At 46.1% G+C, this 13,074-nt stretch overlaps 1 protein-coding gene across 1 annotated transcript in view; it reads right to left on the bottom strand.

The window, feature by feature from the left end:
• Nucleotides 1-13,074, bottom strand: part of SLC13A3 (solute carrier family 13 member 3) — a 63,336-nt gene that overhangs the window by 30,067 nt on the left and 20,195 nt on the right. Inside the window, exons 2-3 of the mRNA XM_016121222.2 lie at nucleotides 9,982-10,247; nucleotides 7,554-7,717 (exon numbers count right to left, since the gene is read on the bottom strand). Of these exons, the coding sequence (XP_015976708.1) occupies nucleotides 7,554-7,717; nucleotides 9,982-10,247 (430 nt within the window). The remainder of the gene's footprint in view (nucleotides 1-7,553; nucleotides 7,718-9,981; nucleotides 10,248-13,074) is intronic.

Raw genomic sequence — 13,074 nt, 5'->3', positions numbered from 1 at the left:
GCAATGTGTGGAGACATTTTCAGTTGTCACACCTGGATTGGGAGTGTGGGGGTGTAATACTGGCATCCAGTGGACAGAGGCCAGGGACGCCGCCAAACATCCTGCAGTGCACAGAACAGCCCCCCACAACAGAGAAGTATCCCAAGCCAAATGTCCATGGCGCTGAAGTTGAGAAACCCTGGTCTGGATAAATCTCTTAATCTCTGCATACCTCAGTTCTTTAATTCATAAAATGGAAATAAGAATTCTCCTAAGGTTGTCAAGAGGATTAAGGAGTTGACTCATTTTCTATAGACTTGTTTTGCATATCCTCAAATTTCATATGTTGAAACCTAATCCCCAATGCGCTGGTATTAGGAGGTGGGGCCTTTGGAGGTGATGAGGTCATGAGGGTGGAACCCTCATGAAAGGGATCAGTGCCCTTATAAAAGAGCCCACGTCCAGCCCTCGTGCCCTTCCCTCCGTGTGAGGACGGTGTGAGAGGAAGGCCATCTGTGAACCAGGAAGTGGGCTCTCGCCAGACACCAATTCTGCTGGCACTTGAGCTTGGACTTCCCTACCTCCAGAACTGTGTGAAATAAATACCCAGTCGATGGTAATTTTGTTCTAGCAACCTGAGTACACTAAAACACCATTTAAGGCAGGGACTGGCAAACTTCTTCTGTAACAAACCGGAGAGTAAATATTTTAGGTTTTAGAGGCCACATGGTCTCTGCCATTAACTGCTGGACTCTGCCGCGACACCTTGAAAGCGGCCACAGACAATGCATAAACGAGTAAGTGTGGCTAAATCTTTATTTTTGAACACTGAAATTTGAATTTCATGTGATTTTCACATGTCACAAAACATTCGTCTTCTTTTGGTTTATTTCAACCTTTAAAAAAATGTATAAGTTATTCTTAACTCACAAGCTGCAAAAACAAAAACAAACAAAAACAAAAACAAAAAACTAAGAGGTAGTCTAGATTTGGTGGGCTGAAGTTTGCCAGCCTATATTTAAATAATGTCACAGGAATCTGAGTGCTAGCAAGGATTTAGTTTAATGTGGGTTACTCTTCAAAAAGAATAAAAAGGCGGCCCCTGACATCTGCGAGTGGTCTCACCCATAATGCCACGCTGTTCTCTCGTTGGACCTAAATAATCACACACATCACCGACCTCGAAGTCACTCTGGACTGAGATTGACAAAATGAGCCAAAGCAAAGATGCTTCATAAACCTGTCTAGCACAAAGCCACTTGCCACCGGCAAGTAAGAGTGACAGGAATCCCCAGCTCTTGCTACGTGAATGGTTGCTACTTCATCACCCAATCACTGAATTGTCCCCGATTTCTGACAGCACTCAATCCGGAGAAATCCCTGTTTCCTCAGACAGCCCCCCGACGTGACCCAACCAAAGCCGAAGTCCTGTGAGAGGTCCTTTCTGATGCCTTCTTGCTGACAGGGTCGAGCTCGCCCCCGGCATGTGCAGAAGCAAACCCGACCTGTCCGACTACCGATGTGTTCTGGGATCTTCGACCACGTGGGCTGGGAGGAAGGGTCCAGACTCCAGCGGCAGATCTTTTCCTGTCTCACCCAGGGGTTTGGGCAAGTCCCTCCCCCTCTCCACTCTGGGCTGACTGTGCCTTTCCAGTTGGTACCACGAGGGAGGAGGATTCCTTGGTGGCTGACTGTGTCATTTTTACTGTGCCTGAGGCTGGCCCCGCTGACCACCAGCCAAAGTCTGAAGGCTAAATGCAGATCGGTTCACCCCGGGCCATGAGGACGAGGGCTTCGGGGCCCTTGCGATGGGAATATGGGCCTACAAGCGAAGCGCGCAGCCGGAGGCCAAGGCACTGAAGCAGGAAGTGAAAGTCTGTTAATACAACACCGATGCCACGGGGCAAGGCTGCTCCCCAGGGCATGGCCAGACAGAAAGAACTCTGACCCAGTGACCCCCACCCCAGCCCCGGCCCATCTGCGGCTCACTCTGTACCCTTCCTCCGCAGCCCTGGGTAAACGGTAGAATTTCCCGAAAGTGCCCAGGCCCCACCCGCTAGAGGTTCTGGTTTCGTGGCTCTGGAGTGAGGCTGGGGCCTCAGTATTTTTGAAAAGCTCTGTGGGGTGACTCTTTTGGGCAGCCGGGGTAGAGAACAACTCGCCTGAAGTTTCAGGGGGTGACCTGAAGTCTCCGGTGACTGCCTACACCCCCACAGGGGCCGTGTGCTCGCCAGTTGGCCTCTGTCCCCATCTGGCCCCGGTTACTCATCCATGAATCCTGGTTGCTGCCAGCAGCTGAGCTGCGGAGCCTCGACACGAGACTGTATGTGCTGTACACAGGCTGGTTAGGAGCTCAGGGCTTATGTAAGGTCTTATTCAAATAATACCAATCCCTGAGTTTGTATCAGGTTGGGGAAGGAGAATTTTTCCACTTGTAAATTTACGGAATCCTTGGAACAACCTGAAAGAGCTAGGGAGGGGTTACCACCTTCCTCTTCACACCTGGGGAAACTGAGGCTCTCTGAGGTTGGTTAGGGTTGGGATCAAAATGACCCAAAGGATTAGTGGCAGAGCCAGCCTTGTGCCAGGACCATCGGTTCCGCTCCCTTTGAATCTCACTCCTTCTGCAAAGGCGCTCACCTGGCCCTTGGTAGGTCTGACCTAGGACTGCTAAATCTAATCTGAACTTGACAGTGGGCACACGGAAGGCCCTCAGGAAAGCGTTCTTGCGTCTAATTAGGTAAAGAGCCCCCCAGGGAAAGCCAAAGGCCCCAAGTTAGGCAGGTTTACAACCATTCATTCATTTAGCACTCCCAACAACGTAGGCGGTCAGTATTAACATCCCCATTTTACATATGAGGAAACTGAGGCTCAGAGCAGTTAAGTAACTGGTCTAGTCATTGATTGATTCATTAATTCCACACATTTTTTGAGCACCAACTATGTGCCAGACAGTGTTCTAGGGGAACAAGACTACGCCAGTACAGTCGTCCACAGCGATGACAGAGAGTGACGCGACCCCTCCTGCAGCTTGGAGCCCCCAGGGAGACAGAGGACGAACAAAGCAACCCCTCTCACGCAGGGGGCAGGGGAAATATCAACAGGCATCACGGCGCAGCGTCTCACTGCCAGCTCCTCCCACGTCCTGGAAACCTCGTAGTTTTTAAGCAACTGCCACACAGTAACCTATGTGCCCAGCTCTCATTTCTCACGTAAGCTTCGTGACAATATTTTACAGACGAGAAAAGAGCCTTGAAAGGAGGCCCTGCTCCTGGCCTCATGAATAAGGAGTAGAGGAGGAGGCGCTGCTCCACCAGGCCTAAAAGACTGCATTCTGCACGACGGCCTCTTGGGCATTCCCAAAGGAAAGACATGGGTGGCAATCTAGCTTTTTTGAGGCAGAGAAAAGGAAGGGAAACAATGGTAGCATTTAGATTCAAAAGTCAGGTGGGCCCCTTTACTGGCTGAGGGACATTGGGGAAATACTTCACCACTCTGAGCATCAGTTTCCTCCTCTACAAGACAGGCCACGCCTGCAGGGCTGTAGCGGAGGAGCTCATGAGATCGCGCGTGCAGAAGGACACTGGAGAAGCCACCACCCACACGGCCTCTCGGTCCCCCAGGCGGTTCAAGGAAGCAGAGCTGGGTAAAGGAACTGAACAGAAGCAACAGGCTGACCTCCAAGGCTGAGGCGCCCCAGGGTCTTGTCCGGTGTGCCCTGCCCTGTCCCAGACTCTGTCTCTCCCTGGCATGGTGCTCTTAAGTACAGGTTCTGGATTCGGGCAGGACTCAGCAACTAACTCTTCATGTTACTTTGGCCAAATCATTTGGCCTCTGAGCTTCAGTCCCTTGCTCTGGAAAATGTGGATCGTCTACCCCGTAGCACTGTTGGGAAGATCGAACAAGCTAATAAGCATGAAAACTTTAGCACAGCGTTTGGCTTATGATGGATCTTTGGAAGATGAACGTGCTCATTATCGTTGTTGTCGTGGCTATGCAGTCCCTTACAGTCTTAAAGCCCCCAAGAGCCTCCTCGCCCCAGTCCTGGTCCACTCACAGAGTCTCCACACCCGCAACCCCTGTCCTCACCTCCTGCCACCAGGACAGAGCACAGAAACTGGGTGAACGGGAACATCACTCTTTGCACTGCAATTAGCCTTACACTGGAATTTTAGGGCTCGGGGTTGACCATTAACCAATCCCAGCTCTCTAACCCCACTGACCCCAAAAGCAGGTGTCTGCCCCAGCCTCCCAGGGTCTCCTACCTCCTGACACCCTGCAGTATAAGAGAAAAGACTCTGAATTTCTCCTGGTGCCCAACATTGCATGTGACCTTGGGCATGAGACCCTCCTGGGTCTCATACTTTTCATCTTTTTAATGAGGGACTTGCTTTCAAACATCTTTCTTTCTTTCTTTCTTTCTTTCTTTCTTTCTTTCTTTCTTTCTTTCTTTCTTTCTTTCTTTCTCTCTCTCTCTCTCTCTCTCTCTCTTCTTTCTTTCCTTTCCTTCCTTCCTTCCTTCCTTCCTTCCTTCCTTCCTTCCTTCCTTCCTTCCTTCCTTCCTTCCTTCCTTCCTTCCTTCTTTCCTTCTTTGTTCGTTCTTTCATTCTTTCTTTCGTTCTTTCTTTCTTTTTTTGCCATTAGACTCTTTGGAAAAAATCTTGCATTGCAGGCAGAATAAAAAAGCTTAAGAGTTCTGAAGTCGGCCGGCCTGGATTCAAAATACCAGGGCAGCTGTTTTGAAACTCGGTGACTTTGGGGCTACTTGTTCCTATTTATTTCTTCCTCAATTTCTGTTCCTCTGAATGAGGTCAATGCTAGCTCCACTCACTCAGATGTAAGACCCTAAGAAGAGTCCTTGCAGAGAGTAAGTGCTCAAGAAACATCTTTAATTGTTATTTGGAAGCTCGGTGTATAAAACAGATAAAGTGGGGGCCGTTGGAGTTGGAATGGGAGAAGGAGCTTGCTGCCATCTCAAGGTGTCAACAAGGCAATTCTCTTGGGCCCCAAGACTAGGAGAAAACAGACTGAAAACCAGTGAAGCCAATACTACAGAGCAGGGATCTGCAAACTATAGCTTTTGGGCAGAATCCTGCCCAATGCCTGCCAGCTAAGAATGATTCTAACATTTTTAAGTGGCTGGAAAAAATGATTAGAAGAATAATATTTGGTGATGTAAAAATTGTATACAATTTTAATTTCAACACTCATAAATAAAATTTCCTTGGAACACAGCCACACCCACTCCTTTACATATTGCCTATGGGTATTTTCTCTCTGCAAAGGCAGAATTGATTGGTTGTGACAGAGAGGCCAGCAAAGCCAAAATAACTATCTGGTCATTTATATTAAATGTTTGCTAACTCCTGCTCTCGAGCATCTCTTCCCTTCTATGTGGAAGTCTTTTTTTTTTTTTTTTGAAAAATAAAATTTAATGATTAAACCTATTTAAAAGCCTTAATGTAATCATTATAGTAATGCACATGGAAGTCTTTAACCTCGTCTCCATCCTGGCTCTGCTACTTTACCAACAACGTGATTGATTCTGGACATCTCACATCACCTCTCTGAACCTCATCTATAAAGTACTTATAACCATTTCTTGATTTCAAGGTTGTTGGGGAAATAAAAGAAGACCTCTTATTGCATGATGGGGAAATATCCGTAATATAGTAAGTAAATCAGATTAATGTTGATGGCATATGGAATAATATTTTGACTTTTAACAGATACATATTTAATTTATTTTTGAAAAAAATATAACCAGCACACAAAACCTATGGTTTCATGGCTAATATTTGTTGTGTTGGGGGAAGCAGCTAAATGATCCAAAGCTGCTGGGGGAGACCTCCCATCCATCTTTCAACATTCAGCTTCCATCTTTGGGTCCAGGTAGCATCTCTTACCTCCACCTTCATAGCCACATTCCCATTGGCTACACTTAGTCACATGACCACATTTAATTTCAAAGGAAGCTGGAAAATTCAGCCTTTTCTCTGCCCAGCCATGTGCCCATGTAGGGGTTCTATTACTAAAAAAACTAGCAATCTCTGCCCATACGTCCCAATTTAAAGCTTCCTTTAAAATATATATTTATGTAAATAAAAAGAAAGATGTTTTAAAGCAGACAGGATGTGGCGGCCATTTTGCAGCCATGAGGGAAAGCAAGGGACAAAGAGAGGTGCTAATAAACAGTCCTGACATGTTTGTGCCTCTGAACCAATCCTGGAACTGCCTTTCTCTGACTTCTTGATATTTGAGGGAAATGAACCTTTATTTTTTAAGCCACCTGCAGACTGGCATTCTTTTACCTGCAGCCAAAAGAATTCTCGCTGATGCAGTTGGTTTCATGGATAAGAGAGTGGGCTCTGGACACAGCCTGCCTGGGTACAAAGTTGGGCTCAGCCATTCGTCTGCTGTATGACCTAGGGAAGTCACTTCCCCGCTGTAAGCCCTTGTTTAGTCATATAAAAAACATGGTAGCTACTTTTGTTTATTTAGCACACAGTTTCAGAGGTCTGAATGAATCACATCCCTCAGTTCATAGAACAGTCTCATATTTGTTGCACAAGTCTCTTGTTTTATTCACTTATTCATTTATTTAGTCCCTTTTTTCTCTATTTCTCGGTACCACCCTTCCCAGAGCAACCGCTCTGATTCGTTTAACGTGTAGCTTTTCATTGGCTTATGTTCTTGCAAAGTATTTTGTCATTTGTATGTATTTTTCATTTACATAATAGCATAACGGTATTGTATTCTATATCTCATTCTGGCTTTTTCCCCAATCACAACTATGTTTTATGAGATCCATTTCTATAAATATACGTTCCCCTAATTCTTTGCTCCTGAAAGCAGGATAGTGCTCAATGGTGTGCACCCACCACACCTTCTCTTCCCTTTTACTAGTGATGGCATTTATGCGGCTTCCAATTTGCCACACCACAGAGAATCTTGCAGTGAACAGTGTCACCCGTGGCCCCTCATGGACCTGTGTGAGAATCCCTTTAGTATTTGCATTCAGGAGCAAAACTGCTAGGTTACAGGGTATGTGCGTATTTAATCTGATTAAATATTTGCAGAATGCCCTTAAGAAAAGCTGACTCAGTCTCCTCTCTCTCTAGAAGTGTGCAGAGTTCCAGTGGCCCCCTATCTTGCCAATACTTTGCATGACCCAGCTTTCTTATTTCTGCCAGGCTCGCTGAAGTAAATCTTACTATTGTTTCCTTTTGCATATTTCTGGATATTAGTGAATTTGAGCATCTCTTCAAGTGCTTTAAAATAAGATTGAATTACAGTATCTACTTCATAAGTTTTGGTTTGTGAGGTTAAAAAGATAATGTGTGTGAAGTGTTTAACTCATTGTTTAGTACATAGTAAATATCCAATAAATTCAAATATGTTTTTTAACTACCATGATTTGACTTAGTTAATTCTCAGTCATTATTATTATTAAAATACTCTGCACACAGCAGGTGCTCAACACGTGCATTCTTCGGCCTTCCCCGACACCCTGCGAACAGCCCCACCGCCACCCTTCCACCATGGCGGGATTGGTCCTCAGTTCACAACCTCACCTGTATTCTCTTCACGCTCCCAGCTGAGGTCCTTCTGAGGCTCCTTCTGGCCAAAGAGACTCTTCAGGATGGCGTTGGCGATGGGCAGCATCATGGCGGTGGAAGCAGTGTTGCTCAGCCACATGGACAGGAAGGAGGTGGTCACCATCATCCCCAGGATGAGCCTGGGAACAGAGGACGTTAGAGGCAGATCCAGAACCGGAGTCCAGGAGGTCCTCTGGTCTGAATTTGCCACTCCTGGGACCCCGGCCCACTCATTGTACAGATAGAAAGTTAAGGTCTGGAGAGAACAAGTCAGTGACCAAGCAGGGACCAAATCCAGTCACCAGCCTTTAGATCTAAGGAAACTGGCTCAATGCATGTAAGTGAACTCACCACAGGCACACAAGGTAAAATAGTTTCAAAGACCCCCAATTCTCCAATTTTTTTCTCCTTTGCCCCCAAATCCTTGATGGCTTCTGTTGCAGAATGAAGTTTCCTTGTTTCGGCACCAACACCCTCTACCATCTCACCCCAAACGGCCTACCCCAGCCTCCTCTCCCACTCCCCCTCCCATTCCTACCAGGCACCCCTGTTCAGACTTCCCTAAACTCCCCACCAGCACCCAAACACACCCTGATCTCCTGCCTGCCTTCCATTGCTTGGTCCCTCCCACCAACAAGAATCTCAATTTCATGATCTTGTTCCTTTACGCTTAACTCTAATCCACCTGTAATTTATTTAGATGTACAGTATGAAGTCAGCTCTAAGTAGACCCTTTTTCAAAGAATAAACTAACTACTTCAGTCCCCACCATTTATTGAATAAATCTTTCCCTTCCCCACTGATTGAGATTTCTTCTAGATTACTTATTCTGTGTTTTCAAATCTATTTCTGAACTGGTGTCCTGTCGATTTCATTGTAAGAACTTTAAAATACATTTGCTAGCAGCCTCACCCATTCTTCAAAGTCAAATGTAAGTTCCTCCATGAAAATGTCACCCCCTCCCTCTCATGCGGGCTCCTATGGCACATGCGTCCCTTGTGTACCAAATTCTGCTTTGCGTTGGGATCGGTTCTATAGATGGAATCTCTCCCAGGACTGACAGATCCCCCAGGAGGAAACACAGCTGCAGAGCCTAGTAGAGTGCTTGGCCCAGAGCAGATGCTAGAAACCTATGAGTTACCCAGAACTTTCTCCTCCCTCACCTTTACCCCAACACCCATCACAAAAAAAAGCTCTCAAATCTATCCATTCTGTCCATCTCCACTGCCACCACCCTAGTCCGAGTTGTCACCATTTCTTGTCGGGACACCCAGAACAGTCTCCTAACCGGGCTGCGTCCAGCTTCTCACCCCTCATCTGCTCTCCACATGGCAGCCAAGAGGAATTTGAAAAAAAATGCAAATCTGGTCATGTTACTCCCTAGCTTAGAATTCTTTAAAGCAGAGATTCATAACTAGGGGGCTATGGATATAATTCAGGATGGAAAGGAGGGAGGAAAATACATTTTTATTTTACTAACATCTAATAGAAATTAACTGTTTCCTTCAGTGATAAACATAGGCCACAGAGTACAGTAGTATTAGAAGTGCCTGGGACTTGGTCACTGGTTAAGATCACAGATATTTCATATCACATTATTCTATAGTAGTTGCAGAAATCTTAGAATATCATTGACACTCAAAACTCCCTCAAAACTACAGTTGCTGTTAAGCTAGTCCCTAGATCTTATTATTTACTGGAAAGGAGTATATCTGGTACCATACCACAAATTTATGTGGTTTTAAAAATTATTTGGATAACTACATTTTCTTATAATTGTAGTGATTATTGTTTTAAATCCCCTGTGTTGTGCTTTATGCATTTAAAAACATTACTCTGGGAAGGAATCCTTAAGATACACCAAATTGCATAAACAAACAAACAAACAAACAAGCAACATTAACTATTTTAAAGGCTATTTAATCCTCTTAGAATAAAAGTTCGAATTCTAACCAGCAGCCTGAGGCCCTGCAGGAATGGACCCAACTCCTGTCTCTCCAAAGCCATCGTTCTATCCACTCCCCACCCACCCTGTCACCTTGGCTGATAGTGGCCAGAATTTATGGTGCAGGCCTAGGCTATTATATCATTATTTTATAGACAGAGAGAGGTTAAGTCATTTCCCATATTAGAAAAGGTGGATTTCAGCCCCAAGAAGTCTGAGTCATACTGCTAATACGGCCTGGGGATGAGCATTTCAACGAATTTTCTAAGTAATTCTTATGTGCTTCTGAGAATAGCCCCTTCCAAGAGCCTAGCACTGTGTCTGGCACACAGAGGGGCTCATTAAATATCTGAGGAATGAATAAGTACGTGGAGGATAGGACAAGAGTGAATTTTGGCTCCAGGAGACGTGGTCCCTCTGCCTCCCCACCTTTGGGCTGGACCCGTTACCTGGCCTTACCAGGCCGGCTGGACCCCAACGAGCATCAGGACCTTGAGGGCGATCCTCCGGTGCAGGTTCCACTCCTCGATGGCGCTGGCCATGATCAGACCACTGAGGAAGAGGAAGTTGGTGTCCAGGAAGTACTGGGGGCAGACTATGCTGGACGGCAGGATACCCAAGAAGGGGAAGAGGACGATGGGCAGCAGGGCTGTCACCGAGAGGGGCAGGGTCTCTGTGCACCAGTACACCGCCATGAGCAGGATGACAAACAGGCAGCGGCCTTCCTGCAGGGGGGAAATGCAGGCTCAGGAGGGTCAGCAGAGTTCGGGGTGGCAGAGGGAGAAGAGGTCCTGGAGCAGGGCCCATCAAGGCACACTCCTCGGGGAGGCAGTGAAGAGGTAAGGCTTTGACCTCAAGCCAGTGGCATCACCTATCTGAGCCTCATTTTGCTCAACTAGGAAATGGAAAAGCTATGTCTATCCATTTCATAGGACTGTTTGAGGAAGAAATACCCCACTGTCTTAGTAATAGACCCTGAGATGAGCATGAGAGTGAAAATAGTTTACTTAAAAAGGGATCCCAGAAAGTTCTGGAAGGGTAGTAAAGAAGTGAAGCAGAGAAGGAAGCCAATACGGAGTGTGTTCAGGAGGTTACACTGTGGGCTCCTGGGGCTCGATCCTGATGGGGACCCTGGGAGACAGTGTAGATCATACATGCCTCAGAGTTGACCCCCTGGGAGACAAGGGAGTTGGGCTATTGACCTGCCAGCTCCTGGCCATCACAGTTTGAGGGCTACTCGTGAAGCATTGTCTCCCCAGCATTTTCAGCCTGCCCCACGTGCAGCCAGCAAACACACTCAGGCTGTGCGTCTTGGGCACAGGAAGAAGCTATTGGCGTGTGCAGAACGGTGAGTACCAGTGGGGATGTGGAAGGAGCACCGGAAGTGACTGCCACATCCATACCCGGCATGCAGCAGGATGCCAACACACAGCGCGCACTCCACGAATAGCAATAACAAAAAGTACTTTATCCTGCACTGGTGGCGGGAATATAAAATGGGACAGCAGCTAAGGAAAACGGCGTGGCGATTCCTCATAAACTTAAATAGGATTACCACATGACCCGACGCTTTCACTTCTGGGTATTACGCCAAATAATCGAAAGCGGGGATCTGAAAGAGTATTTGTACACCCATGTTCACAACAGCGTCATTCAAAATAGCTAAAATGTGGAAGCGATCCAAGTATCCATTAGCGGATGAGTGAATGAGCAAAATGTGGTATAACACACAGTTGAATATTGTTCAGCCTTATAAAGGAAGGATGTTCTGACGCATGCCACAACATGGAAGAACCTCGAAGGTATTACGCGAAGTGAAATAAGCGAGTCACGAAAAGATGAATGCGATACCATTCCATGAGGTACCTAGAGCAGTCAAACGCACAGAGGCAGAAGGCGGAAGGGTGACTGCCGGAAGTGGGGGGGGGGAGGAATGGGGAGCTGTTGTCTAGTGGGGGGAGAGTTTTAGTTTTACAAGATGAAAGAGTTCTGGAGACAGATGGTGGTGATGGCTGCACAACACCGTGCCTGTCTTTAACACCACCGAACTGTACACTTAAACATAATTGAGATGGTAAATTTTATGTTCTATGTGTTTTACCATAATAAAAATAATTGGAGGAAAAAACTAGTTTATCTATTGTGATAGAAAACTTATGATAAACTCTCGTGGAGGCAGAAAAATAAAATAGACACCCAGAGTTAATACAATCAGTTATCCTTCAGAATACCAAACAAACAAAAAAATTAATTGTTGGGGGTAAGGAAGAATAATTGTAAAAGAAATAAGCACGACTTAAAACCACTGTTTTAGCATCAAGTTATTGGACATACACTTTAAAGATTGAAAGCAAAAACAATAATGCAGAATCAAATCTAATAACCAAAAGTTCCCTGAGTTTTGATTTCTTATTATCTTTTCAGTTCCTAAACCAGGCAAAAGTAAGTGCTCGAGTCTTTGGCCCCTGCATTTCAGGGGTGAGATACCTTAGATAATCGCAGATCTATAAATATTTATAACTTTCAGCACTTGGCACAAGCAAAATTGTATATTGAATCACAGTGTATAAAGCAAGACAACCCCGAAAATAAAAATTTAGTTAAAAGAGAGTTTTCCTGGGAAAAGTGGGGTGGGGAGCTAACCACTGGGCCCCTCAGTTCTCTCTCTCCCCTCCACCTACATGGGCAGCACCTAAGACATCCCTGACTTGGGAAGTCAGTGGCAGACAGTCAGATCATCACGTAGAGCTTCCCTGGCCTTACAGATGTGGAAAATGAGACCAGACAGGTGTCAGAGATGTTTCCAGAGCTCCAAACTGGGACTCCCCCAGGAAGCTGACACCTTACACCAAGTCCTTATAAGAGAAGCCCTCTTAACCTCAGTGGAGCCAAAGGGCATCGCCCCAGTATCCCGCAGAGGCACACGGAGGAGCAGGCCTGTCCCAGGTACTCCCAGTACATCAAACAAAGATGGCGGAGGGCAGCAGCACAAGAAAGAGCATGCTGTTTACAGAAGTTCTGGGAATCCCCATATTCTGCCAGCAGCTCTTCAGGAACCACCTGGGGAGCCAACATATCCAAACATTCAGACAACAGAAACACAAATTTGGCCAATTCAGTCTTCTTAGGGCTGGGACCCTGTGAGTCGGCAAAGGAAACTGATAATCAGCTGGAGACAGTTAGTTTCCACGACTCAGAAAGGTGAGGTGGCTTTCCTGGAGACGCACAGCTTCTAAGAGATGGGCCAGGTTTTAAGCAGTAGCAGCCCGAATCTTGGCTACTGGTACCACAGAGGCGTGATACCCCCATCTCCACCCCCTTACCCTTCTTTATTTTTCTTTATTTAACAAGTCATCACTTACATTATTCAGTGTTCTCCAGAGAAACAAGACCAATAGGATATATACATAGATACGCAGAAGAGGTGATTGATCATAGGATTGGCTCACATGGTTATGGAAGCCAAGAAGTCCCACGATCTGCCATCTGCAAGCTAGAGAACCAGGGATGCTGGTGGTGTAATTCAGTCTCATTCTGAAGGCCTGAGAATCT

The sequence above is a fragment of the Rousettus aegyptiacus genome, unplaced genomic scaffold (genome assembly GCF_014176215.1).
Source record: "Rousettus aegyptiacus isolate mRouAeg1 unplaced genomic scaffold, mRouAeg1.p scaffold_m13_p_12, whole genome shotgun sequence".
Lineage (NCBI taxonomy): Eukaryota > Metazoa > Chordata > Mammalia > Chiroptera > Pteropodidae > Rousettus > Rousettus aegyptiacus.
This window is presented reverse-complemented; position numbering and strand designations above follow the sequence as displayed.